The sequence below is a fragment of the Bubalus bubalis genome, chromosome 14 (assembly GCF_019923935.1).
Source record: "Bubalus bubalis isolate 160015118507 breed Murrah chromosome 14, NDDB_SH_1, whole genome shotgun sequence".
Classification (NCBI taxonomy): Eukaryota; Metazoa; Chordata; class Mammalia; order Artiodactyla; family Bovidae; genus Bubalus; species Bubalus bubalis.
The window spans coordinates 7,331,736-7,345,728 of record NC_059170.1 but is presented as its reverse complement, the minus strand read 5'-3'; the positions used below and the strand labels follow the sequence as shown (position 1 = coordinate 7,345,728).

At 51.3% G+C, this 13,993-nt stretch overlaps 1 protein-coding gene across 7 annotated transcripts in view; it reads right to left on the bottom strand.

Moving 5' to 3' along the window:
• Positions 1 to 13,993, bottom strand: part of SULF2 (sulfatase 2) — a 126,961-nt gene that overhangs the window by 1,174 nt on the left and 111,794 nt on the right. For 6 of the 7 annotated variants that reach the window (XM_006072283.4, XM_006072284.4, XM_025263329.3 and 3 more), the window contains 9 exons: positions 5,326 to 5,542; positions 5,128 to 5,224; positions 4,590 to 4,684; positions 3,679 to 3,738; positions 3,046 to 3,215; positions 2,709 to 2,851; positions 1,555 to 1,678; positions 903 to 936; positions 607 to 660 (listed from right to left, as the gene is read on the bottom strand). In XM_006072283.4, the coding sequence (XP_006072345.3) occupies positions 607 to 660; positions 903 to 936; positions 1,555 to 1,678; positions 2,709 to 2,851; positions 3,046 to 3,215; positions 3,679 to 3,738; positions 4,590 to 4,684; positions 5,128 to 5,224; positions 5,326 to 5,542 (994 nt within the window). The remainder of the gene's footprint in view (positions 1 to 606; positions 661 to 902; positions 937 to 1,554; positions 1,679 to 2,708; positions 2,852 to 3,045; positions 3,216 to 3,678; positions 3,739 to 4,589; positions 4,685 to 5,127; positions 5,225 to 5,325; positions 5,543 to 13,993) is intronic. The other variant, XM_025263332.3, reaches the window with a different exon arrangement.

Here is a 13,993-nt window from a genome sequence, read left to right as displayed (position 1 = left end):
CGGAGGTTACAAATGGCAGCTCACCACGGGGGTGATTGGCCTGCAAGGTAAAGTCACATCAGATTAGTTGCCATCATTAACAAATTGTCGTATATATCTGCATTTCTGCATTTTCTCAATGAGTCAGAGGATTCAAATTGCATCCCATTCTGTTCTCTTTAAAGCACAGTGACCTCTCCGGGTTGCCACGGCCTCCTGGCCCCTCACAGCCTCTGCTGACCCTAGCGTGGGTGAGCTTGTAGCATGGGTGTTCTGGAAACCATTTAATGAGGTCACCTTGCTGCTGACACTATGGACCAGGGAGCAGCTTGGCAGCCACAGCCTTCAAGATGCCTGGTACTCAGCCAACTGACATGCTTCTGAGCCTCTCAGGGAGGCCTTGAGCTTCCAAAGCAGAGATGATGATGTGGAGAACAACAAGTATTGATCTAGTACATGCGGTGTATCCAAGTAGGTTATTTTACTGGAAAGACTGACACAACTGCTTCCCGTCTTACGGGAACAGATGATGAGAGGAATGAGAAAAGGGCATGCATGGGGAACAGCCTCGGCAAAGCGAACCGGGTCAGACCAGCTCTCTAGTGGTAAACTGATTCCTCAACTCACAGTGATTTGGAAGAAGGTCTCTTCATTTCTGGCCACTTTCGACGCTGAAACTGCCTACGTTTTCAAGTGTCAAAAGGAGAAAGAGTATTAACCATCACCAAGAAAGAAAAAGTGACCCCCAGAGAACTACACGAAGAAGGCCTTTTACGGGACAGCTGTCGCTGGTGGGTGAGCCAGGCCCTGGCAGATCAGAGATAGGGCAGCACCCCAGCCTCACACGTGCAACCTCTGAGGTTAGACTACAGGACGGGTCACCGTACAGGGCAGTTCTCAGGCTTTAAAAGCAAAAGCAATACCTGTATTGCTCATAGCTTCCTCCATCTTTCAGTCCTAAAGGACAGAGAAACATACAACATGGAAACATAATTTTAGGGCAAAAATGGCACCAGCAAGGACAAACTTTATAACTGTCTCTCATCTTTTTTAAAACACTTAGTGTTTTGGTCATAAGCCCATGATGTTGTAGTGGCCCCTAGACAGAGGGGCCTGAATTCCCAGCAGTCCCTAAGACACTGTCGGTGACATATACTCTGGGAGCCTCTCTATCACGTTCAGGCTCCTGTCACAGACATTCAGCACTAACCGTGGTCATTCAGGGTGGAGGACCCATGGGTGGGCGTGAACACCTGTGCTACCGAGGACAGACAGTGGGGAGAGCCCAGCTTTGGGCTCTGGACCCAGTCCCGTTACTCATCACTAAACGAGGACACGCAGATTCACCTCAGAGGGTCGTCGGAACGCCTGTCAGTTAATGCCTGGAAAACACTCAGCACTCTGGCGGGCACAGAGTGATAAATCTGAGTGATGGCATTCACCATAAAAGTGGCACAAGGCTGGTGGATGTTAGAGAATTCACCAGCTCCTGGTGATTCTGAGTTCACTCTTCAGATGGGCCCTCCTCAGTCCCCTCCTGTGGTCACCTCTTTCCACCCTGGGGCACGTGCTTACCCAGGTCCAGGTTCCGGGTCCGGGGGTTACACTGCCTGTAACCCTTGCAGCTCCTCAGCTCCATGAGCTGCACGTGTAGCTGATTGAGGACGTCCCTGTCCAGGGTGTTCACTGCATTCATCAACTGGTTGGAAAAAAGGTAGGTTATCAACGAGATGAGGATGGGAGCCCCCCCGCCCCACTTCTACCAACCAGGGGGCCTGATTTGGGCAGGTGGGGAGTATGTGGCTGGTAAGGGGTGGTGACATCTACCTCCACAAAGGCTGGGGTTTGGAACAGTTGCCTCTAGCCTCATGTGCACGAAATCTCAAAAACCACCATGGATTTCACATTGAACTCCTGGAACCACCGGTTAGCAAACATACCAAGCCTGGGAAGAAGCCCTTCCCAGCCTCTCAGGTCCTCTTGATGGGAAGGCAGCTATTTGGCAAAGGTCTGGGTGAGTGTCTTGGTCCAGGTACTGCTGTGACCCACTAACCTACCAGCTCAGTCAACCCCTTTTGTAAAATACAGGGATGCCCGGTGGCCTATATGGTAATTAATAGCAAAACAAGACAGTTGAGTGGCTGGCATTTACAAAAGGGCGTAAAAAAAAATTGCTGTCAGGCTTTTCTATAGAAGACTGGACAGTGCCAAGACCATGCTACTGAGCAGCTCTAATGCTGAAGCTGGGTCATGACCATGTTTTATGAGGGACAGGCAAGTTCTGCTCACCAGGCTCTGTGGCTGATGAGTCCCATTCTTCAGTCTTGTGCATGTTCAGATGGGTTAATACATGGAAGCGCAGAGTAAGGGCTGCGTGATCGTTAGTTAGGCCTGTGGTCTACAGGATTTGGCCTGACCCTAAGAACCCCTGAAGCTCCAGGTTCTAGGCATTCCCCAAGATCCCACAAAGCCTGCTGCAACGGTCCCAGGTGGGTAAGTTGGAATAAAGAGTCTATGGGTGATCAGTCAGTAGATAGTGGATTTGGAAGGAGGCAGGCAGGCAGGGCGGCACACTGAGCCCCAGCCTTCCCGGTGGGTTCTCCTCACTTCTGTCTTAGGGACTCCGTGGGACTTGGAAAAGCTGTTGGTCATTTCCGCGGGCCGCCTACCTGGCAAGGCCTATATAGTAAGTACCCCACGGCCCCCTTTCTCCAGCCTGTGTTGTCTACCTGGTAGGGGTCTGTGTTGAGATCGAAGTACTCCAGGAAGCCGGTTGCAAATTCACAGAAGAGGAAATTGTGGGTTTCGTTGATGGTCCTCATGCACCAGTACGTGTTGTTGTTGGCGCTGGTGCAGGCGCAGAAAGGCCCCACTGCCAGGGAAGAGCGCGAGCCCTGAGCTGAGGAAGCCTGGCCGCCAGCCCCTTCCTGTCCTGCCTGAGGTTGCTGGGGGACCTGTTCCTGAAAGACCCACAGGGTCTGGCAGGAAGCACTCACAAGCTGAGGGGATGCTGGGACCCCTGGGAGGAGCCCCCCCGCCCCCCCGCCCCGGGCCCAGCTGGCTCACACGTCCAGAGGGGTGCCGTCTGCCAGTGCTGGTTGTCGTGGGTGAAGCATGTGAGGCCGGGCATGCTGCACGTGTCATTGTTCTGCAGGCGCTTGAGCAGCTTGCGGAGTTTCTTCTTGCGCTTCTGCTCCCGTAGCAGCCACACCTTGTCCTTCTCCTGCAGACCCTTCCTAGGGGCACACAGGGCCGCACCCCTCACACCTCCCCCGGCCCCACGTGGGAGCCTTTTCCTGCCCCGGGCACTGTGGGCACGGCCCTGGAGACTTCCCAAAGGGCCTTCCAAATCCTACTGCTGGTGCAGGGCAGGGCTGGGGCCAGATGAGGCTCCTGTCATCCTGTATTAGCTCCCAAAGCAGCGCAGGGGTGGATGGTACTAGGAGATTGCTGGGCCTCCTACTCACACGTCCTCTATAGGGCCTGTGTCGGGCCTGTGTCCTGTCCTGCCCTGCCCTGCCCTGCCGTAAACCGTTCTGCCCATAGGCAGCGCCTGGAGCTAGGTTTAGGGTTGATCTGGGAGTTGGGGCTCTGCAGGGCCTGCTGCGCCTCCCAGGGAATGGCCAGGACCTGCTTGTCCTTGTTTGTTTCAGCTTCGGGGAGGGTCCCCTTCTCAGGAGGGCCTGCAGCTGCCCTTACCTGAAAGGATGCAGGCTGGAGCCTTTGTGCTTGAGGCGGCCTTTGTGCTGGGCATGGTAACTGCAACAGACCCCCCCCAGCCCAGCCTTCAGACACTGTGCCCAGGGCCACCCTAGTGGGTGGCTGCAAACTGTGCTTCTCTGGGACCCCTGTTTTCTCCTCCTGGGCCATGCTAGGGAGACACTATCCCCAGGGTGGCAGCCTCCTGCCTGCCTGGCTCCTTCCTCCATGCGTGAGCTGGGAGACCCTGGCTGAAGGCCTCAGCCAGACACAGAATGTGAGGGTAGGTGTAAGTTAACCATGCCTGGAGGCTGGGCCTGGCTCCAGGTGGGTTGCCTCCAGCTCCCCTGCCCGCCCAGCTTTTGCTTGATCAGGGCCAGCCCTGGGGAAACCCACAGTGGGTAAGCCCTTTCTGGAAAGGCAGCAGGGACTGTGGTAGCCACTAGCCACCTGGGGCTATTTCAATTTTAATTAAACGAGTGATTCAGTTACAGTGGCTGCCATTCAGAGCTCTATAATCACAGATGGTAGGTTGGCCGCCACCAAACTGGACAGCACAGGTACAGCGCCTTTCATCACCACAGAGGTGTGGTTGGACAGCGCTGCCCTCGAGTTCCGACCCTTGGGCTGGGGATTCCCTGATCTGGTAGAGTGGGTCCCAGGCCACATGGGCTGCTCCTGGAAGGGCTGTCTGTGGAGGCACTTTTCCTTCTGGGAAACTGGTTCCACAGTCAGGGGCTGCCTGTGGGCAGGGCATGAAATCTGGACGTCTGGGTGGTAACAGGATGTGCATTATTCCTGGTTACTATTGTGTTTCCTCTAAGCAAGGAATATAAAAATAGTGGAAGAAGTCACAGAGAGGATGCTGTGTCCCTAGGAGTGATCCTGCAGGGGCTCTAGGGGCCTCTCACCTGATTTTGTGACAGTCACATTCTTCTGGCCGCTTTTTCTTCAGGTGACCTCGGACTTCCCTTAGGTTCTTGATTTTGTTCTGCAGGGTCTCGATCTGAAGGAGGAAGCAGGAGAGGAGGCCGTGAGACTCTCGGGGGCTGGGTAAGAAGGGCCGGCCTGGCAGGGCCCCCAGTCGCTGCCTGTGTCTGTGGTTTCTGAGGTGGGTCCTTGGTTCTTCCTGCTGAAGGAACCAAAGGTCATTCTCCTGTCTTGTCCTGCCTGAGAACCAGCTGAGCCCTTGGGGGACTTGAAGGCCTCCCCCCAGGCTTGTTGGAAGGAAGGGCTGAGTGTGGAGTAAGCATCTTGTGCATCATAGAGGGGTGTGTCACGGCCGCGCGGTCCTTCCCTGCCCCTCGTCCCCCAGCAGGAACTGTCTGAGGCCCTGCTGAGGATCCTGCGAGACTGTCCCCTGGGCCTGGCCTCCCTGCTTCCTGCTCCGGCCAGTGGCCCCCCTGAGCTCGAGGTGGCGAGAACCCTCCCGGTGCAGACTCCTTTCACCTCGTGGTCAATGTGCAGCTTATGGTCCTTCCAGGCCTGCAGGGACTTGTACAGGTCCAGGTCGCACTGGACTGTGTCATTCTCCAGGATGTAGCACCTGTTTGAGAGAAGGGGTCACGTGGGGCCCTTGGGTGAGGGGTTTTGGGCGCCCCTGCTGAGGACCCAGCCCGCCTCCTTGATCCCTGCCTGGACTCTCACCGATGTGTGACTTTAATGGGGTTAGGGGCCGAGTAGTCCGGGAGGCCCCCAGTGCCACTGAAGTCCCCGCCGTCCTTGTCGTCTTGGTCCTCAGGGGCTCCAGGCCAGTGCCGCTTAGTGAGGTTGCGGGGCTGGGATGTGTCATCTGGGCTGACATGGTGCCCCCTGGCGGCCACCGAGCGGATGGAGCGATTCCGGGCGTAGCTGGCCTTGTACTCTGTGGGCATCAGAGGGGAGGCTGGGAAGGCAGGCCAGGCTCCCTGGGCAGCGGACCCTTGATTCGGACAGGGCTGCACTCCCAAGCTGGGGGCTCAGGAAACCTATCCCTTGGGAAGCTGGCTTTAGATCCCACTGGAAAGGACCTCTAGGTGATTCAGCTGGGGAAACTGACATCCTAGAGCTGAGGAGGAACTGGCCTGAGGTAAATCTCCAGGAAGAGCTGTGCATAGATGAACCATCTGGGATATCCACACAATGGAGGATTCGAACACTAAACTCAAAGATATCTACACCACCATGTTCACTGCAGCATTACTCACAAGAGCCAAGAGGCGGACACAGTCTAAGTGCCCATTGATGGATGCACACAAAATGGAATATTACTCAGCCATAAAAGAGGAGGAAATCTTGCTGTTTGTGACAACAGAGGTGGACCTTGAGGGGGCTGTGCTAAATGAAATAAGTCAGAAAAAGACAAGACAGTGCATGATCTCACTTACCTGTGGTATCTCAAGTCAACCAAGCTCATAGATACAGACAGAAAACAGATCAGAGGTTGCTGGGACAGAGGGGAGGGTGGGTGAAAGTGTCAGAAGGGTATTAACAAACTTGCAGTTATAAGTCCGTCCTGGGGATGAAGTGGACAGTGCAGCAACCAGAGTTGTTAATACTGTGCTGCATCTTTGAAAGCTGCTGGAAGAGTAGATCTTCAAAAAATTTTTTTGTGACTGTGTTAAGTGGACTTCTGGGGTGATCATTTCACAATATATACAGACAACAAATCGTGACATTGTATACCTGAAACTAATGTAATATGTGAATTTACACCACAATAAATCCTCAGAAAACAAAATTAAAAAACAACATTCATTTGAACTGGACAAAAAAAAGAGCCAAGCAGCACATTCTCCCAGATCAGAAAGGGAGGCGTTGGGGAGGTCTCTGGTCTTGGATGCTTTCCTCGGGGAGGGCAGTGAGGTGGGGCTGAGAAGTGTTTTTTTCTAAGCTCTAAATCACCTGTGAGGACACGCAGGTGCTGGGGCTCAGAGCAGGCCGTCCCAAGACAACACAATGGCATACTGATTATTTTGAGTGCAAGTTCTTTGAAACACAGCTGGTGGGGGAAAAGAACGGTATTAGAAAATGGTCCAACTCTCTCTCTTTGCCCCTACACGTGAGAACGCCTCTCAGGCCTCCTGCAAATGACTAGGAGGAATCTCGGCTGGAGGCTGATAGTCGAGGTGTGATAGGAGTGATATGCTAGGCCTTTCTCCCTAAAGTTAATTGGTCTAAGGTTGAATTCTATACTTGGAAGGAAAGCATCCCAAAGCCTTTCTGAACATTTCATGCAACTTTTTCAAAGGCACACTGCCCTTAGCTCAGAAGCTCCAGTGTATGAAAGCTCTTCAAGTCTGCTCTAGTGGGAAAGCGTATCCCTGACACTAGAAAGCTAATTGACAATAGTGTGGTTGGTTGTCTAGGCCGCCACTTAGTGTAATAATGAAAGCTAGAGCTCAGTTCTTTGCAAATAGTTTTCAGGAATGCAGGGGGCAGGGGAGGGGGGGGGTTGAAAGCAATAATTCTTGGCCTGCAATATGAACCTTTAGAAAACGAAAAGCATCACACCTATGGTCAATGAATCTTCGACAGAGGAGGCAAGAATATACAGTGCAGGAAGACAGTCTCTTAGCAAGGGGTGTTGGGAAAGCTGGACAGCCTCACGTAAATCAGTGAAGTTAGAGCACACCGTCACACCATATACGAAAATAAACTCAAAATGGCTTAAAGACTTAAACACAGGACATGACACCATAAAACTTCTAGAAGAGAGCATAGGCAAGACATCCCTGATATAAATCGTACCGGGTTATCTTAGGTCAGTCTCAAGGCAATAGAAATGGAAATAAGCAAACACGACCTAATTAAACTTGTTACAAGCTTTTGTGCTGCAAAGAAAACCATAAAACAAAAAGACAGCCTAGTGACTGGGAGAAAATATTTGGAAATGATGCTACCAATGACAAGGGATTAATTTCCAAAGTATATAAGCAGCTCATACAACTCAATAACAAGAAACCAAACCATCCCATCAAAAAATGGGCATTTCTCCAAAGAGAAAACAGATTTTTTCATACACATGAAAAAATGCTCAACATCAACTAGAGAAAATTAAAACTACAATGAGGTATCACCTCACACCAGTCAGAATGGCTGTCATTAAAAAGTCTACAGATAACAAATGCTGGAGAGGGTGCAGGGAAAGGGAACCCTCCTACAACCATTAGTGGCAATGTAAATTGGTGCAGCCACTATGGAAAACTTGGGTTCCTTAAAAAACTAGAGTTGCCATATGATTCAGCAGTCCTATGCCTCGATGTATATCTTGAGAAAACTTGAAAAGATACATGCAGCCCGATGTTGATAAGCACTGTTTACAGTAGCTCAGACATGGAAGCAACCTAAACGTCCATGGACAGATGAATAAAGAACAGGTGAGACTTTATACACACACACAATGGAATGTTAGTCCGTTATAAAAAAGAATGAAGTAATGTCATTTGCAGCAACATGGATGGACCTAGAGATGATCATGTTAAGTGAAGACAAATACTATATGATATCACTTATATGTGGGATCTAAAACATGGCACAAATGAACTTATTTATGAAACAGACTCTCAGACATAGAAAACAAACTTAAGGTTACCAAGGGGGAAAGGGAGTGGGGGAATGGATAAATTAGAAGTTCGGGATTAGCAGATACAAACTACTATATATAAAACAGATACAGTCCTACTGTATAGCACGGGGAACTGTATTCCACATCCTGTAATAGACCATAGTAGGAAAGAATATGAAATACATCTGCACAGCTGAGTCACTGTGTTGTACACTCGATGCGCAACACTGATTCAACTATACGCCAGTTTAAAAACTAGGAAACAAAAGCATGGCCCTGAGAGCAGCTCCAGCTCACTCAGAGCTCTTCCTGTTTGCCTCCAGACAACTGCAGATGTTAAAAGCAATCGGGACAATGGAAGAGACGTTTGTCCTACACTCAAGAAAAGTTGGAGGATCACGCCCCCTGGGCCCCAGCACACCCAGAAGGTTCCTTCTTCTGAGGGACAACTCTCCCTCAGATGGGGTCAGCCAGCCCTCAGCTGGACCCTGGAGGTGACTGTGGACTTAATTCTCTACCTGTCATTTCTGATTTATCCAAGCATCCAATCTGGACAACTTACTGCATTACCCACATCTCAGCCCACCCTGGTATCTATCAGGGCCTCTTAATACCCATCCTATCTAATTTCCAACTGCTTAACAGCAAACCTCGGTAGAGATTTATTATTTAATGACACTCATAATGAGAAAGGTGTTTTTTTGTTTATTTGCCCTCAGACCAAGACCCAAATCCCCCATTTTTCTTATTAGGAACTCATGCTGATTTAGATTCCTCTGAAGAGGATGAGTCTTTACCAGATATCCCAGTTGGTCCTTGGGTTACACATGCTAATGAAGTTGGAGTCCTGTGAAGTGCTGAGCCTGTATGCATGACCCAGGCCTCTGCAGAGATGCAGAGTGAGCAATGAACCCTGTGACAGACTCCAATCTTAGACCTAGGTGTGCTTGTCTTTACTTCCTCCCCCTGCCATTCTCCAATCCTACCAGTGAAGAAAGAAGGCAAATTTGGCTCAGATGGGAACCAAATCTCTCAATTTGTATAAGACCTAAGAACCAGAAATGCCTGTAATTCCCAGGCACCCTGGTGGCCTTAAGCCAGCTGTTTCCCTCACCTCAACTCCCGCTGACCCAGCCTGGTTTAAGGTGAGTGAGCTCTGGGTCAGCTTCCTCTTCACTCCCACGCACCTGATTCACAGCTTCTCTTTGCATTTACCTTTCAAGGAAGACAGGTCACAAGGACTGGCATAGCCTTGGGGAGGAAGTTTTCCTCTCCCCTCCTAGGTTCTTCTTGCTGGTCTAAGAATTAAGTTGACGTGAGACAGAGTAATAGGAGAAAATCAAACAAGTTTAATAACATGTATCCATGGGCAAGACCCAGAAAAACCTGGAAGCTGCCACCTGAAATACACCCTCAGCCAATGAGGATGTCGAGGGTGGGGAGAGCCAGTCGTTAGAGGTAACCAGGAAAACAGAAGTAAACAGGGTCACTGTGACACAGATTTAAGCTCTGGCCATCTCCATGGAGAAAAGCTTCTAGAGATTTGATCAGCCTCCTCTTCCAGGGACAGGGTGACATCATTACAAATGGAGATTGTTCCTTACAAACATCAATGTTTCTTGCAAAAAAACCTCCTCCCACCTGACTTGAAGAGTTTCCCCCCGTGTCTACTGTTTCTTAGAAAATAACCAGCTCAAAATAATAGGTCAAAGAGACATATTTTAGGCTGGCAAATTCTGCTCCTCTACAAAGCTTTAAATTTGTTCTGTTCAGGGACTTCCCTGGTGGTCCAGTGGTTGAGGCTCCGTGCTCCCAGTGCAGGGGGCACAGATCGATCCCTGGTCAGGGAACTAGACCTACATGCTGCAATTAAAAAAAAAAAAAAAAAAGATCCCGCACACCCGAATAAATAAAAATAAATGTTATAAATAAGTTTTGGCCACACTTGCAGCTCCTGGCTACCTGATGGTGGTACCATCTACACAGCAATGAAGAGGGCAGGATTGCTGCAGGCATTCTAGGGCAGCCTTTTGCCTCAGTTAAGTCCTGCCCACATTTCTCATGCCAATTAGACTCTACAGCACCAGCTACTCCCCCACGCCCCAAGCGTACTGCGTGTCCACAGTGACTACAAAGCTAGTCCTCTAGCCACAGGCTCCCCCTTCATATCTGTTTTCCACGCTGTGTCTGCTGCTTACAAGTTCAGTGGATGCAGCACTTCATGTGGCGAGAGACAACCTGTGGGCAGGCTCTTAACCTACCCATCACCTTCCACGGTTAACACCCTAAATCCGGCTCCTTCACCCTCCTCCCTGATGGTGGAGAGCACCACTCGGTGCCACACGGGAGCCTCGCAACTATGGGAATGGTCTCAAAGCCATGAGATGCTCTCTCAGACATCTTTAGACTGACTTCGATTTTGTGATGCTCCCCTGTAAATGAAATTTGCAGAGAAACATAGTACCCGGTTATGCTGTGTTGCCCCCATGTGAACGACTTGAGGCATGTTCTGTGTCCACTGTGAGACGAGCCCATGCAGCCAAATTCATCGCTCCTTGTTGAGCGTGTAAACGAGCAGAGGGAACGTTTTACGAACTCCAAGATGCTTCTGGAGTCTGCCATGTGGTTGGTACGATGTGGAGATTCTGTGGATTCTTCACCTCTGCAGGTTCTCCTAGTGCTAATGGGTGTATAAGTGCTGCCCTATTGTAGCTAGTCCCCCGGCTTCTAATGCTGCTGCTGCCACAGCTCAGCCCGGGCGTGGGAGACTGAGGCCTGACTGTCAGGAAACAGGGCAGACAGAGCTTGAAAATGGCTTCTCAAAATGCCCCCTTATCCTTTCTCCACTCAGTTTTTAAACCTGCCTTTATTCCTGACTGACACTATCAGGCAAATGCCCTACAGGCTAAGAAAGACAAATGCACACACACACACATCCAAACACTCAGCTCTTCCCCCAGAAAAGTGGGAAATAAATCTCCATGTGAAGGTACCCTCCCTACACCAAGAGACATAGCATCCTTATCACCAGAGTCAGAGGATTCAAGGCTAAGAAAACTCAACAGACCACTTCTTCACTAGGCTGCTACCCCAAGCAGCAGTCCCTTTGTTCTATTAAATATTCACAAATAATTATTTCCTCATCTAAAACTGATGTATAAATGGTCTGCTTCGGTCGCTTTGGGGTCCCACCTCTAGGAGACCTCTGTGTGTATGAATTATATTTTTCCCTCCTGTTAATCAGTCTTGTGTCAATTTAGTTATTCAGCCAGCCAAAAGAACTCAAGAGGAACTGGTGGAGGGGGGTGGGGTGGAATTTCCCCTTCCTTAACACAGGTTAAAGTCAGAAGCCAGATTTCTTGTATCTTCTGCATATTAAAAGACAAATTTGGCCAAGTTGCTAACATTTCAGAAAAATGGTGGGGTGGGTGTCATGTTAGGAGCACGCATTTCCGGCTTCTGAAGACAGAACAGGAAATGTCTGTCTACACCCCGTCCACTGGTGGCGTGATCAGTGGGGCGGGAGCTGGCATGCTGCCACGTCAGACAGGGCGGTGGTCTCCCATTTGGCCACAGTCCCCACCACTCCTTCCATTTTGGGTCCCACCCAGGCCTGCGTCAAGTCTAACCCCACTGCCCTGAACACGCATCTGTTCTGGGAGCCCGGCCTGGAGCCAGCCCTGACACAGGTTTCTGCTGGGCTCCGAATGACCACCAGGGGGCGGCCAAGGGTCGTGGACTGGCTGGAGGCCGCAAGGTGGGGCCCAGGAAGGGAGAGGGGAGCCCTCTCCCACGTGGCCCAGGATGTCTCGTGCCCCTCTCTCCCTTCTTGGGGCAGACCTCTGTACTTTTCCTCCTTGAATCAGAGTCACAGGGGCCAGAAGACCTGGGGGTCCAGGTCCAGAAGAGGCATTCCTTTGACAAAGCCCTGGCCTTTTCTGACCCCGGGCAGCTTTCTCCTTACCTTTCCCCACCCTGAGTTCAGTCTCTGTGAAGCCACAGTGCCTGGGCCAGAAACACACACACTTCTGAGTTGATGTCCCCACGGGAGCAGGTCACAGCTTCCCAAGAAGGCCAGGAAGCAGACCCATCGGGGTCTTTCTGCTCCTTTGTGTTGCTCTGGAGTGCTCCACCCCCAGCCATACTCCTGGGGGTCCCCAACTACGGCTGCCCAATCCCAGCCTCTGATTCTCTTTGGAAGCTACTCTCAACCATTTGCAGAGTCCGTGGCTGTCCTCTTGCCACAGTGACAGAATGGAGCATTTGAGACAAAGACTGTTTAGGTCCCAAAGCTTCAAACATTTACTCTCTGGCTCTTTGAGAAAAAGGCGGCCAGCCCCGGTGTACACCTTTTCCAGGACTGCACCCACACCACTTGCTCTCCTTGTCACCCTAGGTGTCTTTGTTTCCAGGGTCCTGAAATATATGTGCCCTTCCTACCATATATATCAGGAAGGTGGGTGGGTTGTTGGGTCGCTAAGTCATGTCTGACTCTCTGCGACCCCATGGACTTAGCTCACCAGGTTCCTCTCCATGGGATTTTCCAGGCAAGAATACTGGAGTGGGTTGCCATTTCCTTCTCCAGATCTTCCTCACCCAGGGATCGAACCTGAGTCTCCTGCACTTGCAGGCAGATTCTTTAGAAAAACTAAGCCACGAGGGAAACCCTGTATCAGGAAGTGGGGACTCATGGTCTGGGCTCTGATGGCTCGGGGGCAAATCCTGAGCCTAGTCCTTGGGCAATTGAGTTAATTTCCCAGCAGCTGGACCTGCCTGCCAGGGCTCTTTGGAGTTTGATGTGAAACAGACCTGGTAAATATTTCAGCTCCTGGAAGCTGACATGCAGCAGCTGCTCTGCTGGTTAGGAACCCTGCTGCTGACATCCTCTCCCAAGGTCACAACTAGGCCCTCCTAGCACCCCAGGCCTGGGAATCCTAGGGCGGTGTGGCCTGCCCTCCGGGGTGGGACCCAGAGGATCTCGCTTCCTCTTGCCCTGGCTCAGAGTACTTCCCCTCTGCTGGTCACGCTTGGCTCTCATTTAAATGCCAACTCACCACCTACCCTACAGCCGCAGCCCCTCTCCACCTGGCCACACCCGTTTCATTTCCTCCATGCATTCTTTACCCAGGGAAGTGAGCGTCCCACTTTGTTAACTGGCTAACACCTGGCCTCACCCTTGAGGTCTGATGGTGTCTCTCACATTCAACTGTAACCTCAGCAGCTGGCATGTGGCAGGGCTTGCAGATTTGTTGGGAGATGAGATGAACCAACACTGGCCACCTGGACCCATCATTCCCCAAGTCCTCATCTCCTCCTCTGGGTCCTGGGTCTCTCCTGCTTCTGTCCTGGGTTGGCTGCTCTGCCTCCTTCCTCACCCCAGTGCATGAGAGCGAGCCAGGGACTGAGCTGCTTGGGGTCAGGGCACCTCAACCTCAAAACTGGCAACACTCTGCGGCTGCATAACCCTTGGCTGTGGGAGGTTGACCTGTACCTCACAGGATGTTGGGCAGCTTCCACAGCTTTTACCACTGGATGCCAGGAGCATCCCTCCCCACTGCCCATCACACGTGACAGCCAGAAACACCAGCACACAACCAAGGTCTTGGCAGGTGAAATTGCTCCCTGTTGAGAGCCCCTGCTCTAGGCCGGCTGCTCAGAAAGGAATGACACAGAGCATCTTGCTGGCAGGCACATGCAGGAAGAAGAATGTTGGGCCTGGTGATGGGGACGGAGTTTCCCAGGTGGCTGTAAGGAGCCGCCCTCGTCTTG